The sequence below is a fragment of the Echinops telfairi genome, unplaced genomic scaffold (genome assembly GCF_000313985.2).
Source record: "Echinops telfairi isolate 266 unplaced genomic scaffold, ASM31398v2 ScPeMD7_7468;HRSCAF=8506_0, whole genome shotgun sequence".
Lineage (NCBI taxonomy): Eukaryota > Metazoa > Chordata > Mammalia > Afrosoricida > Tenrecidae > Echinops > Echinops telfairi.
The window spans coordinates 50,604,245-50,620,172 of record NW_022111369.1 but is presented as its reverse complement, the minus strand read 5'-3'; the positions used below and the strand labels follow the sequence as shown (position 1 = coordinate 50,620,172).

The 15,928-nt window shown below is 37.3% G+C and overlaps 1 protein-coding gene and 1 long non-coding RNA gene across 4 annotated transcripts in view; one reads left to right on the top strand and one right to left on the bottom strand.

Annotated features, from left to right (window-relative positions):
- Nucleotides 1-3,115: 3,115 nt before the first annotated feature.
- SULT1E1 (sulfotransferase family 1E member 1) overlaps nucleotides 3,116-15,928 on the bottom strand; it is a 36,348-nt gene continuing 23,535 nt past the window's right edge. For all 3 annotated transcript variants that reach the window (XM_045284259.1, XM_045284261.1, XM_045284260.1), the window contains 2 exons: nucleotides 5,827-6,007; nucleotides 3,116-4,157 (listed from right to left, as the gene is read on the bottom strand). In XM_045284259.1, coding sequence (XP_045140194.1) covers nucleotides 4,045-4,157; nucleotides 5,827-6,007 — 294 coding nt within the window. In that variant the 3' untranslated portion in view covers nucleotides 3,116-4,044. The remainder of the gene's footprint in view (nucleotides 4,158-5,826; nucleotides 6,008-15,928) is intronic.
- Nucleotides 8,200-8,817, top strand: LOC123520992. Its single transcript, XR_006679502.1, has 2 exons — nucleotides 8,200-8,260; nucleotides 8,675-8,817. It is a non-coding gene; the product is annotated as an uncharacterized LOC123520992 (long non-coding RNA).

The window sequence follows — 15,928 nt, the reverse complement described above, 5'->3', positions numbered from 1 at the left end:
GGAATGTGGGGTAGAAAGGGGGAACCAATTACAAGAATCTAAGTATTGCCTCCTCCCTGGGGGATGGACAGCAGAGAAGTGGGAGGAGGGAAACATCTGACAGGGTAACTTATGACAAAATTATAATAATTTATGAACTATGAAGGGTTCATGAGAGAGAGGGGAGGGAGGGGGAAATGAGCAACTGAAATTAGGGGCTAGAGTGGGAGGCAAATATTTTGAGAATGATGAGGGCAACAAATGTGCAATGTGCTTGACACAATGGATGTATATATGGATTGTGATGAGAATTGTACGAGCCCCCAATAAAATTATTTTTTTTAAAAAGAAGAAAAATATTCCTCATAATTGGACCAGTAGGTAACATCATGATAAATGGGGAATAGTTAGAGGCTGTCTAGGATTTTATCTTACTTGGTTCCAAAATCACTGCTCATGGAAGCAGCAGTCAAGAGATAAAAGACACGTTGCAAGGTAAATCTGTTCACAGATCTTTTGATCTTTTTAGAGTAGTGAAAAGTAATGATGTTACCTTGCGGATAAAGCTGACAGGTCAAGCCATGGTATACCCAAGCCATGGTATCTTCAATGGCCTCATATACATGTGTGCCCAACCATGGTATTCGTCATTGCATATTATGCATGTGAAAGTTGGACAGTGAATAAGGAAGGCTGAAGAAAATCTATGCATTTGAATTATGATGTTGGAGAAAAATATTGAAAGTACAATGGGCTGCTAAAAGGACAAGTTCATCTGTTTTAGAACCAGTAATTCTAGAGTGTTCCTTAAAGCTAAGGATGATCAGAATTCATCTTAAATACTTTGGACATGTTGTCAGGAGAGACTAGTCCCTGGAGGACATCATTCACGTGAGGGGCAAGGAGAAAAGAGGAAGGTTCGTAAAGAGATGGATTGATACAGTAGCTGCAACAATGGGCTTAGATCTATGAATGAATTTTGAGCTCACACTTAACACTGAGCGCTAATCTCAGAAAGATAAGTTGTTATGATTTGACCTTGCTCACTATTTAACCTAATGAAGGGGTCACTAAAGATACAGATGGTTTGACAAAGTCTGGTGAAGCAACCAGATGGTACCTGATTCTCATGAAAAAAAAAAAAATCAGGTGATTATCAGAAAGAATAGCATCTCAAGTCTTAAAAACAAGTGGCGATACCGGGAGGGAAGGGGGGTAGAAAGGGGGAACAGATCACAAGGATCTACATATAGCCTCCTCCCTGGGGGATGAGCAACAGAAAAGTGGGTGAAGGGAGATGCTGGGCAGTGTAAGATAAGATAAAATAATAATTTATAAATCATCAAGTGTTCATGAGGGAGGGGTGTGGGGGGGGGTGCGGGAGGGGGAGTGGGGGAAAAAAAATGAGGAGCTGATTCCAGGGACCCAAGTGGAAAGTGAGTTTTGAGAATGATGAGGGCAACGAATGTATAAGTGTGCTTTATACAATTGATGTATGTGTTGATTGTGATAAGAGTTTTATGAGCCCCAATAAAATGTTTTAAATATATATATATATGTATTCAAACAAACAAAAAAATAATAACCAGAGTCCAGATAGAAGTGCTCTGCAGAAACAAGGGGATGGTTTGTTTATGATGCTGAATGGAGAGAAATAAAAGTAGTGGATGAAAGTAAAAAAAGAAACGAAAATAAACCAAGTAGTCATCTAAGTGAGGTGTCAGCTAAGCCTTCATGGAAGAAGCATATCAGCTTGTGTGATCCAAGGACTGCAAATAATAAAATCCAAGATCTGAGGAGAGAAATATATTGAGCTTAAATTCCAAGCACCTAGTTTACAGAAGGCTACAGAAGACAGTGAATACCCAAAATCCATTTGTAGAGACTTCATGGGGATTAAGTTCATGGAATTCTCTATGACCATTGACCAGGGATGTGAAATGTCTTGCTCTCAGACAAAGTGCATCCGAAATTATTTTTTAAATGCAGACTTAATTAGGTTAAAATTTAACATATTACCATTTGCTTCCACTTTGGGTTCATTAATTTGTTTTAAGTTTTACTGTTTTCTGCTTTCTCTTGGATTGAGGTTCCTTCCGTATTTTATTTTATTATTGCCATTTTTGAATATGATTTTCTTTTTATGAAATCTAGGGTAGGTCAATCCATAGAGACAGTAACCCGATTAACATACAACTGTGATGTCAGAGGAGGAGCAGAGGAGCAGCAGGAGTGGAACCAGGATCTGCTTTATGAGACGGAGTAGTGCAAGTCCCAGCCCACGGAGCAAGTCAAGTTCAGTGTCTGGGGACAGGAGGCTGGCATGGAGAGTGGCCTTTCTCTGATTCAACTGGGAGAACTGGGTTTTCAGACGCATGGATCTGGAGCTGAGTGCCTCTCAGTTGAGGCATACAGCAGAGCGGCATGCCCTTTGGGCATTTATTAGCAGCCCTAAAATAACTTTGTATCATTTCTTCCCCAAACAACTATAGCTTGAGCATTTCCATTTGAAGTGTAACTTGTTAGATTCCCCAGTAACCCCATAAACATGAGCATTGTCTGTGAGAACTGTGTGGCCACTGCAGTGAATGAACCAAGCCATAAAAAAGTAAAAAGCACTGTGTGAGATAGAATAGGGCATTAGCTATTACCATATCACTAGAGAAGTTAAAAATTTGTTTCTCTTCCCCATCTATTTCCTCTACTTAAATTCATACAGATGCATACACATTCTCTCTGTGTGTGTATTCTCAACATCGTTTTACAACATTTTTGTTGTTAAATGGACATGCAGTGTTTAAATTTATAAAAAATATATTTTAAGTTTTAAAAGTACCTTGAATTTGGAAAAAAAAAAAAAAAAAAGATTACTAGGTAACAGGAGACGGAATCATTTCTGAACTTATTTCCCAAGCGGTAGAAAGCAAATCATATTGCTTTCTCGATAGTTTTGACTTTTTCTAAAAGGATTAGGACTATTGCAACACTGAGACCTATGATGAATTTGTTTTGATTTTATGTATATCTTATTTTAGAAAACAGACACATTGACTGTTATATAACACTAGAGCTGAAAAGGCAAAACAAGACAGTGAAATAGGGATACATATCAATAAAACTTATTTAAAATAGCACATTAGATTTTCTATGCATTTGTTTATTGACAATTGCCCAACTAAAAACTAAAAATACAGAGCTTGTATTGATTACATTTATGTAGGATAGAAGGAAGTCTAAGACAAAAAATCTTCAAATTGGTTAAATGAGTATAAACATAAACAAAACACATTCAAATTATTTCTAGGGTAGTAGCATGAAATACTTGACAATTTCAATCTTTTCTCCTTGATCCTGATGTTGCTTCTTGGTCCAGCTGTGATTTTCCCTGGTGGTGTCATGGGTAAGCATTTGACTGTTAAATGCTAGGTGGCAGTGGTTTGACCTCCCTCACTGCTTCTCATGGGAAATAAAATGAGTTTAATTAGAAGAAGAGTAGTCCTGATGGCATGGACATTAAAATACTTAGCTGTTAACCAAAAGGACAAATAGAGGGCAATTTGTTTCTGTAAAGATTTATAGTCTTGGATACTCTATTGGAGCAGTTCTTTGGGCAATCGACCCAACTGCAGGGGGTTTGTATTTGAGTTGTAATTAAAACAAACAACAATTGCACGCTTGAGGAAAAGGAGGTCTTAATAAAATAAAAAATGGTAAATGACTGATATGCTTGAAAATGTTTACACATCATTTTTATCTACCATGCTAATATTGATTTTTTAAAGTAGTTTCATATTTGTGCCAAAGAATAAGGATACTTAGAGAAAAATAATGCTGAAAATTCACTATTAGTTCTGAGTAGACTTTTCCAACCTACACATTTCATAATTTAAAGAGAGGAACAACTTGAGTTTTTCATTTAGACAAAGAACAATTCCAAATTAAGAAATTATAGGTACAGTAATATTATAAAAACAAACATTGAAAATATTCCTCTCTAAGTCTGTAGGGAAAAGTGAGTGGAAGGAAAAAGTAATTTTCAGAAATGTTAAGACATGGCAGTCCTTCTTAGATCTCAGTTGGGCATCTCAGGGTCAGCCCTTTCATTTCCTGGTCATAGCGTAAATCAAATCTTTCGTTCAGTGCCACAGTAAAGTGATTTTTCCAGTCTCCCACGCATCCTGCAATACAGGAGAAATAGCAATGAATACTAATGCAACAGATAATAATTATATCTTTGAGTCAGAATAATGAGATTTTCTAATAGTCCTCGCCTTTATTAATACCTAATGAAATCTTATTCTTAAAATCCTCAATTATTATTTGTTATACTTAAAAATATACATTTGAACTTGCAAAGATGAAACTTTCCTGAGCTAAGCGAGCAGAGCAAATTTAATTCTCTAACTTGTCCTTTTTATACTCTTTCACTTAAGTTTTCTTCTCCAAGTTTCCTTCAAATTTTTTGGTTCTCAGTATTCATATTTCATTCTGTCTCATGGTTTCAATCCCATTGCAATGCCCTGTCAATAACTTATGTTCAATACCTGTAAACTTGTATGCCTTATGCTTCAATATCCAAGTACCTATATGAAATTACCACCTGGGTGGAACAGAAGCATTCAGCTAGGTTGAAAATTAATGTGATTTGTTCCTCACCATATTATGTTTTCTTTCTGCAGTTTTCCATAACTTTTTTAATAGTAATTCTATATGTATAGATACATATGTATATACAAACACTACTTCCCTAAGGCATATATATTGCCCTCAATTCCAAGATCCAGTTTTTTATTCATATTCATGCTTCTTCACATCAATTTTTCTTGTCTCCACTCTTATGAAATGATTGAGAAGGTTTTATATATATATATATTGAAAATATAAATATTTTCAATCACTTCATCTGTATGTGAAAACTGGTTACTAACTAATGAAAACTGAAGAGGAACTGCTGCACTTGTATTATGGTATCAGCAAAGAATATTGAAAATATCTTGGACGGACAGAACAAACAAATCTTTCTGGGAACAAATACAGCAAAATGTTCCTCAGAGAGGAGGATGGGAAACTCCATGTACTTTGGATACAAGCTAAGGAAAAACCAGTCCCTAAAAGAGCCATCATGATTGGTAAAGACAAGGGTTAGCAAAGAAAGCATGAGAGAGAGAGAGAGAGAGAAAGATCTTCAATGAGATGGCCTGGCAGAGTGGCTGGAACCCTGCGCTCAAACATCACAGAGATTGGGAGGATTGCACAGGACTTGGGAGTGTTTCACTCTGCTGTACACACATATATACACCACATCAGTGCACATAGTTGTTGCTAAGTGCTCTCACATTAGTTCCAACCAGTCAACTCATGTACTTTATGTTCAATGGAATAAATCTCCAGCAGGTCCTGTCTATCCTTAAAATCATTTCTGTGTGTAAGGCCATTGTATCTGCAGTATGAACTCATTTGGTTTATATACATAAAAGGACCATTGGTAACACATTGGTCTAAATGTTGGGCTGCTATATGAAAGGTTGGTGGATCAAAGGCAGCAGCTTCTCCTCATGAGAAAAATGTGGTAGTCTGTTCTGTAAAGATTTACAGCCTTGGGAACCATATGCAGTAGTTTTACTCTTTGTGCTAGAGTTGGCATGAATTTGAATCAATTCAATGACAGTGGGTCAACAGTGTTTTATGCTTCAGCACAACTGATGACTCAATAAAGGTTTCTAAAGGTAAAACAGCACTGAACAACATAAAGCGCATCCCCATTCATGAATAGACCTGGTTCATTTTTTACCTACCTTCACTTCAATTTGTGAATCCTAACAGTTATAAACTGTAAAGTCTCCTTACCCTTTCTCATGAAGGGGGACACTTTATGGTTGAAAAGCTCTTCTGGTAGTGCTGTATAATTGGTAGTTGGATTCTTCTTCATCTCTTGGAATGAAGTACGGTTCAGAATCTTATGCACAAGCTCCTCTGTTGGCTCCTTTCCCAGGAAAGTATACAATTTTATCACTTCTTTTCTCAGATCCTATAGAAGACCAAAATATTTGAAAGCTCAGTGACCAAATTTAAATTTAACTTACTACATCCAAATTGAGTCACATTTGCATTAGAGAGCTGAAAACCTTTCCTTTACTATTAGTCAAAAAAGATACTAATTGGAATTAAATTCCCAATGAGTAAAAACAATAGACAATAGTAAATAGTTTTGAGAAAGTGATAATTTTTATCCTACATATAATTTTCATCACCCACAAAATAGATATGAAAGATACTTCAAAGATTGCCAGAATAACACAAGATAATGTTTCAAGATAAAGGGAGAAAAGATTGAAGTTTTCAACAATTTTATTTTACTTAGATACACAATCCTTTCTCCTAGAAGCAGCATTCAAGAAATCAAACCAAATAATGTATTGGGGAAATCTACCCAAGAGTGGTTTAAAGTGTTGTAGAGCAAAGAGGTCCTTTGGAGGACTAAAGTGTGCTTGACTTAGGACAGGCTATTTTCATTTGCCTCATATGCCTGTGAAAGCTGGAGATTGAGTTAGAAAACAGGAGAAGATTTCATTTCTTTGAATTATAGTGTTGACAAAAATATTGAAAGTACCATGGGCCACTCGGAGAAGAAACAAATTTATCTTGAAGGCAGTAAAGGACAGACTGCTACTTAGAAGTAACCACGGTGACACTTCACCTCACATACTTTGAACACGTTACCAGGAAGATCAGTTCCTGGAAAAGGACATCATACTTGGTAAAGTAGAAGGTCAACTAGTAACTACAATGACTACAAGAGGGTTTCAAAATTTAATGGAAAAATTCAATTGTCTTTTAATTCCATTTTTCAAAGAATGTTTTGATGTTCCCTTGGATAAGCATAAACACTCCTCTCTGAAACATAAAGTTTGGGGAACGAGAAAATGGAGACATTTTTCTCTCTCTCATTTTTTTTTTAAATTTACTAATGTAACAGGTCAGAAAAAAATACAAACAAAAACGATTATGAAAAGGTATGAAAAATGAAATCTTCATCGTGAACCATCAGGGGCATACATACAATACCTATACTTAGCTTTATCCAGTTTCTGCTTAGTGTAGTCTACTAGTAATATACACCCACGAGGGTAGTTTTGTTTTTCCTTTTATTTTATGTGTGGGATGAGGGTGCTCTAATACACTTGGCCAAACCACTCAAGGCAACTATTTGTTGTACTATTTGTCATGTTTATTCTGGTGTGCAGTTTCTTTTATCTGGAATACTTTCCCAACTTCTCTATGGAGTAAATTATGGATAGTATTTCAAACTTTAGATTATTTATCACTTACTTGCTCTCACAAATTTCCATGTAAATTTATTGCACCACCATGGTGTCTTGTAATTTTATATCTCTACCTTCCCCACACCACTCCCTTGTCTGTCCATTGTCATACTGTTATGGCTGTGTGCTGCTCTGATGATGGAAACGATGTCACTGGCAGTTCAAATACCAACAGGATGACCCAAAGTGAACAGGTTCGGACTTCCCAGATGAAGCACAAACTGCGAAGAAGGCCTAGGCTGCCCAGTTCAGAAGAATTAGCCCTGGAAGCCGGATGAGTAGCAGGAGAACATGGTCAGAGATAGTGCCAAGAGATGGCCCCTTAGGTCAGAAGACAATCAAAATCAGACTGAGGAAGAACTGTCTTTGCAAAGTAGAAACAACCGTAATGACGTGGGTAGAGTCAAGTCTTGGGGACTTGTCTTTGCTGATAGGGTACTATTCAAAATGAGATGAAACAGCAACAGACATCTATTAGGAATTGGAACTTAAAATGTACAAAGTATAGATCTAGGAAAATTGGAGGAGGTCAAAGATGAGATGGAACACATAAAGTTCAATATCCTAGGCATTAGTGAGCTAAAATGGACAGTATTGGCCATTTTGAATCAAGCAGTCATGGTTTACTATGTCCAGAATGACAGATTCTGGAGAACTGGTATTTGAACTCATGGTCAAAAAAGAACATTTCATTAAGCTACGCTGTTTATTTATGCCTTGTGTCAGGGCCCTTAAGTTTGTTCCTATTTATGTTTTCATTAATAGTCTTCTTGGTTCTAGGGTTTATATTTAGCTCTTTAATCCACTTTGAATATGTTTTAGCACATGGTGCGAGGTATTGATCTTGTTTCACTCTTTTGCAGGTGAAGATGCAGTTCTCCAAGCACTATTTATTGAAAAAATTATCTCGTTCCCACTTAATATACTGTAGTCCTTGATCAAACATCAGATATTTGCAGGTAATTTGGCTGTACTTCTGGGGTCTCAATTTTAATCTATTGGTCATCATAGCTATTGTTGTATAATTATCAAGCTCTTTTAATTACTGTAGCTACATAGTAGGTTTGAAATCTGGGAGTGAAAGGCTTCCTACTTTGTTCTTTTTTAAAATAGTATTTTGTTTTTCTGGGTTTATTTCCTTTTATAGATAGCTGGTGATTAGTTTTTCTATTTCTTTGAAGAATTGTGCTACGATTTGGATCAGAATTGCACTGCATATAAAGTGTTTTTTTGGCAATAGTGAATTTTCACTACATTTTTAAGGAATCTTTGGGGTTTTATATATATATGTATTATATCACCTGAGAATAAAGAAAGTTTTGTTTCTTCTGCACTAGTGTGAATGCCTTTAATATCTTTTTGATGTCTTCTAGATCTGACTACGTTTTCCAGGACTATATTAAATAAAAATGGTAATAAAAAGTAACCCTATCTATTTCCTGTTCAAAAGAGGAATGTATTCAATTTGTTTCCATTGAGTGAGAAGTTGGCCACTTCAAATATATGATCTTTATTATGAACTGCCCTCCGACTCTTGCTTTTGCTGTGTCCCAGAGATTTCAACATGTTGCATTCTTACACTCATTTGTTTCAAGGATTTTCCTACTGTGTTCTTTATTTCTTCAATTGCCCAGTGGTTTTTATGCAAAGTGTTGTTCAAGTTCATGCATTTGCCTTTTGGGGGGTCCTGTTTTAATTTTACAGCAATGTGATCTGAAAAAGTGGTTTGTGGCATCTCTATGTTTTTTCATTTTTTGGATGTTTTCTTTATAGCCTAATATGTGATCTATTCTTCAGGACATCTCTTATGCATGAGAAAAGAATATGTATTGTGCTTTAGTTGGGTGAAGCATTTTGTATATGTCTAAGAGGTCAAGTTAATGAATGTTGTTTTGTTCATCTGTATCTTTGTTGATTTTCTTTAGTTTATTGATCTTTGCTCAAAGTAATGTGCTGAAGTCTCCTATTATTATTATACTATGGTCGATTGGTCTCATCAATTCTGTGAGAATGTATTAATGTATTTTGAAGGTCTTTAATTTGTTGCATCAAATATATATATTATTTATGCATAATAAATAATATGTTTGCATATATAACATGCAATATATGCATATATTGCAATATAATACATAATATTTATTATGGTTATACTTTCTTGCTCAAGTTACAATTTCATGATTATCTTCTTTGTCTCCCATTAAGTCTTTTACTTTGATAGCTACTTTGTCAGAGATTAATATTGCTATTTATGCTTTCTTTGGTTATTATTAGCTTGAATTTTTCTACCTTTTGATTTTTATTCTATGCTTGTTTTTAAACCTAAGGTATATTTTTCATGAGCAACATATTAAAGGGACATGATTTCTTTATCTTTTTTTCTCCATTGGAATTTTAATTTAATATTTTTCAAAGCCTTCATCATAATTGGTTTTCCATCCATGAATATAAACATGGCATTTACTCCATTTTCCTGCAGTGGAGCTCAATAAAGCATTCCAGTTTTCTTGACTTCAGCCCTTCACCTTCCTTCTGGGTCCTCTCTCTTTACAGGGGATGTTATTTTTACTTTTATTCGCTATGCTAGATATACTTTCAAGCTGCGTTTGGAATTCAGAGTTATAATTTCTGTGTTCAAGGAGTTTAGACTCTCAACCACAGATTCCAAACTTATTGTATGCCCACTTTTCAGGGGGACAAAAATTACTAAAACTGTCTCCCCACCTCCCAAACTTAAAAACGTTTGTACTGTATCCCATAATCAGGGATAAAGCACAGGTATATGCTTTTGCTGCCCCTTGGATAATTCCAGCACCTCTCAAGGGGAAGTATTGCAACTTTAGGAAGGCACATGATTTCTTATGTATTCTGTTAGTCTTTGTCTTTTAACTGGTGAGTTTAATCCATTTACCTTTAATGTTCTTATTGATAAATATGGTTTTACTGCTTAGTGTTGTTATATTTTCATGCTGATTTAGGTTTCATGTCCACGATTATTTTTTAGCTGCATTTTTTTTATAGATTTCCTTGTTGATATTTCTATGGTTTTTGAAAATTGTACTGCTTTGCATACTTTTGTAATTTTCCTCTTTTATGTTTTGTTGAGGCTTTCAGTTTTTCTTTGAGGATCATTTCTTTTCAAATTCAAAACGGTTTGTTATCTTTTATGTACAACTAGATATCTTTGCTGTTTGAATATTAATTATATACTCTGTTCCATATATGTATATATTATAGTATTTATTCCAGAAATGTTATCTGAATAGAAATTTCAAAGGACAGATTGAGAAGATAAAGTAAAAAATTATAACTAAATATGCACAGACCTGGAGGAAGAAAATCAAAAAGGAAAAACGTGCTCATTGTATCTGAAACTGAAATAATTAAAGAAAAAGATTCAAGCCTTGAGTTGCAGTATTGAAAGATTTTATGGGGAAAATCCTGAATGATACAGCAAATGACACAGCATCAAAGGAAGATGGAAAGAATACAGAAACTGCACCAAAAAGAACTAGTTGATATTCCACCATTTCAAGCCATAATATATGAGTTAGAACCAATGATGTTGACGAAAGAAGTCCAAGCTGCACTGAAAACAAAAATAAACCACACACATATACACATGCTGCCATTGAGTGGATGCTGACCCATAGTGATGCTATAAAGCAAGGTGGAACTGCCCTTGGGAGTTTGTGAGACTGTAACTCTTCATGGGAGTAGAAAGCCCCATCTTTCTTTTGAGGAGTGGCTGCTGGTTTCAAATGGAAAAACCTCTTGGATCCCAGCCCAACTCATAACCTCTGTGCCACTAGGGCTCCTAGTTAATACAAGGCTCCAGGAATTGATGAAATATCAACTGAAATGTTTCAACAAGCTGATGAAGCACTAGAAGCACTCATTCATCTATCATAAGAAATTTGGAAGGCAGCTACCTGGCCAACAGGAAGTGATCCATATTTGTGCCCATTCCAAAGATAGGTGACCCAACAGAATGCTCAAATTATAGAAGACTATCATTGAAAATGAGAATCCTGTGCATCAAAAATTATGGGATACTGCAAAAGCAATTATTAGAGGTAGCTTGATATCAATAAATGCATATGTGAAAAAAATAGGAGACCCAAGGCCCAACTGCAACCTCAGTGTATTGCCTTATAAATGCATGTACATAGGCCAATACTACTATTGTTATGGATTAATGTATTTACATAAGTGCACACCTCTGCCAATCTCCCTATCTACGCCTTTGCTTCTTAGAGCTTGCCTCTGTTTCCTTTGGCCTCCTCCTGCCCCACCCTCACTTTCCCCCTTCTTCCACCTCTTATTGCTTTGAGAGTCTGTATTCTAATGAATTCAAAAATATGGAAGGCATGGACAAACACTTGGAAAAACAATCCCTCCCTAGATTATATCCCAAATAGGGGTCAAGAATCTCAACAAGCCCATAGCAAGAGAAGTATATATATGGCTATCAAGAAGCTACCAATTAAAAAAAACAAAAAAAACACTCCTGGGCCAGACAGCTTCACAGGGTCATTCTGCCAAGCATTCAGGGGAGAGTTGACACTGATCCACCACATGTTATTCCAGAGCATAGACAAGGATAGCAAACTCCCAGACTCATTCTACAAAGCCAATATAACTTTGATACCCAAACAGCAGAAGGATCCCACAGGAATAGAGAACTATACACTGATCTCTCTAATGAACATAGATGCAAAAATACTTAACAAGATATTGGCCAATAGAATGCAAAAGTATATAAAACATATCATCCAACATGATCAGGTCGGATTCATCCCAGGGATGCAGGGATGGTTTAACATCCCCAAATCCATCAATATTATGCACCACTTTGATAAAAAATGTATAAGGAAAACATGGTAATATTGATAGACATGGAAAAAGCATTTAATATCCAACACCCATTCTTAATTAAGACGCTCATGAAGATAGGAATGGAAAGAAAATTCCTCAAGTTAACAGCCAACATCATAGTCAATGGAGAAGATGAAAACAATCCCCCTGAGAAAGGGGACCAGACAAGGATGTCCCTTGTCCCCACTTCTATTTAATATCGTACTGGAAGTCCTAGATAACAACATAAGACTGTGGAAGCACATTAAAGGTATCCAACTGGGAGAGGAGGAGGTGAAGTTATTGCTATTTGCAGATGACATGATTTTGTACATTGAAAATCACAAAAGCTCCACAGCAGGAGTACTTACAGTGATAGAGGAATATGGAAGAGTGGCAGGATACAAGATGAGCAAACAGAAGTCTATTGGTTTGCTATATACATCAGATAGAACCATGGAAAAGGAGATCAAGAAGGCAGTATCCTTAACAATAGCCAAGGAAAAATTGAATTACCTAGGAATATTTTTAACCAAAAAAACTTATACAAGAAAACTATAAGACTCTGCTTCAGGAAACCAAAAGCAACTTCCACAAATGGAAGAATATCCCATGCTCATGGATTGGAAGACTCAACAAAGTAAAGATGTCCGTCTTACCCAAGGCACTTTATAAATTTAACGCTATTCCGATTCAAATACCAACCACCTCCTTCAAAGAATTGGAAAAAATGACTACTGATTTCATATGTAGAGGGAAGAAGCCCAGAATTAGCAGAGAACTCAAGAAGGACAAATTCGGAGGCCTCGCTTTACCTGATTTTAACACCTACTACAGAGCCCCTGTGGTCAAAACAGCGTCGTGGTACTGGCATAATGACAGATACGCATACCAATGGAAAAGAACAGAAAACTCAGAAATAAAACCATCAGTATATAGACAATTGATCTTTTCAAGGGGTCCCCAAAGCATCAAGTGGAGGTAGATGCCCTCTTTAACAAGTGGGGCAGGAAATAATGGATATCCACATGTAGAAAAGTGAAACAAGATGTTTACCTCACCCTACGCACAAGAACAATCTCAAGGTGGATCACAGACCTAGAAGTAAAACCCCAAATCATCAGGGTCATCAGTGAAGGAATGGGGACAAACCCAAAAACCTTGGCCCAGGGAATACAAAGGCTAACTGCAATAGGGCAGGGCACGCATACAGGTGAACCTGAAATAGACAAGTGGGATTTACTAAGGATAAAACACCTGTGTGCATCGAAAGACTCCACCAAGAGGGTAGCAGGCAACCCACAGAATGGGAGAGAATTTTTAGTAATGACACAACAGGCAAGGGCTTCTTACTAAAATGAGCAATACCCTCCTGACCTCCAAAAAGATGAAAACAGTTAACCCCCTGAGGAAGTGGGCAAAAGAACTGAAGTTTCACTAGGGTGGAGACACTTAGGCCAATAAACATATGAAAAAATGCTCCTTATCATTAGCCATCAGAGAAATACAAATGAAAACAACCATGAGATACCAACACTCTTGAGGTTAGCTCAAATCAGAAAATCAGAGAGCAACAAATGGTGGAGGAGATGTGGCCAGATAGGCACTCTCCTTCACTGCTGGTGGTCATGTAGATATGTACAGCACCCGTAGAAAGTGATCTGGCATTATTGAAAGAAAGTGGAAATTGATCTACCTTATGACCTACCTATCCCTCTACTGGCCATATACCCAGAAGAAGTAAGAAATGAAACAGGACCAGTCACCTGAGCGTCAATATTTATTGTGGCACAATTTACAATCACAAAGAGTTGGAAATAACATAAATTTCCATCCATAGATGAGTGGATTTGTAAACTCTGGCACATACACATAATGGAGTACTATGCAGCACTAAAAAGCACAGATGATCACGTGAAACATCATTTCATAGGAAGAGCTGGAGAAAATTATGCTAAGTGAGGCCAGCCCATCACAAAAGGACAAGTACAACATGAGTCCCCGGAGGTCTGTATAATCAGCACAGTAGGTATAGAAGAAATGCCACTTATCTCACAATATACAGGTTGAGATACAGGCAGTTGGGTGGAGGTCAGACCAAACCCAAGGAGGTACATGTTAATCCAACAAAAAGAAGGGAAAGCCCCCAGAAGAATGTATTTGAGAGGACGGCAATGAAGCTGCAGTTAGGGGAGAGGGGCATGTCTGATCAGAGCAAATGGGAGCACTTAGAGGGAGGAAGAGAGAGTGGAGCACATCCTGACCCACCAGGCCTGGAGGACGACATCCCCACTCTGAACAGCCAATGGACAGAGTGGACAATATGGCTGATCCCACCACGAGACACACTGTCCTGTGATGGCCCCGGGCTCTAAGAGGGACAACACTGGAGACTCAGTGTCGGGACTGGCCCAGACTGACCCTGAGATACCGAGGCAAACCACTAAAAGCATGCAGCAGAGCAACCTTTGGAGCAGATCAGAGAGCCTCCGAGGGAGTACAAAGGACAGACTCTGGGGCCAGAGCATGGTACCCCATTGGTCCTGACTGAAGGACAACCCTGATCTATTTACAGGTTTTTCTTTCTGTTAAAATTTTTTTTCTTTTAATTAATTTATTCTTCTATGGGTAATTGGTTTCCTTTTTTGTTGCCATCGCTGTGTTCTCACTGATACCTATCTTGCTATGGTTTGGTTTTTGACGCATATTATTATCTCTACAGATCTATCTAGATAAGATAGACTGGATGATTAGTCTGGAGGAGAAAACAATGGGACCAATGGCTCCGGGGGGACATGGGAGAGGGGGAGGCGGGGGTAAGGAGGTGGTACTGACCAGCCCAGGGACAGGAGAGCAACAAGTGATCCAAAATCAGTGGCAAGGAGGGTGTGAGAGGCCTGGTAGGGATTCAGCAAGGGCAATGTAACCGAGAGAAATTACTGAAACCCAAATGAAGGTTGAGCATGATAGTGGGACAAGAGAAAGTAAAGGGAAATAGAGGAAAGAATTAGAGGAAATAGAGGAAAGGGTATGTATAGAGGTTTTAAGACTGGAATGTACATATGTAATATATTTTATATTATATATTATTATATATATTATATAATAATATAAGTCTTATATAAATATATTTATATAAGAGTGTGGGGAAACAGATCTATGTGCATATATTTATAGGTTTAGTATTAAGGCATTGGGCATTAAGGCATTAAGGCATTGGATGGACATTGGGCCTCCACTCAAGCACTTACTCAATGCAAGAACACGTTGTTCTATTAAATTGGCATTCCAGTATGCACACCTTCCCGATACAATTGCTGAAGAAAAATGTGAACAAAAGCAAATGTGGTGAAGAAAGCTGATGGTGCCCGGGGTCTTAAAGGCTTGAAGACATACAAGTGGCCATCTAGCCGAGAAGCATCAAAGTCCACATTGAAGAAGCACACCACCCTGTCTGACCACGAGGTGTAAAAGGGACCAGTTATCAGACATCAAAGAATTAAAAATCATATCAGTGGGTTCCCACCTTCCTAACATGTTCACTGAAGACAAACGTGTGCATAAGCAAATGTGGTGAAGAAAGCTGATGGTGCCCGATATAGCATCTGGGGTCTTAAAGGCTTGAAGATAAACAAGCGGCCAACTGGTTCAGAAGCAACAAAGCCCACATGGAAGAAGCACCAGCCTGTGTGACCAAGAGCTGTCGAAGGGATCAGGTATCAAGCATCAAAGAACAAAAAATCATATCATTGTAAAGGTGGGTGAGTGCA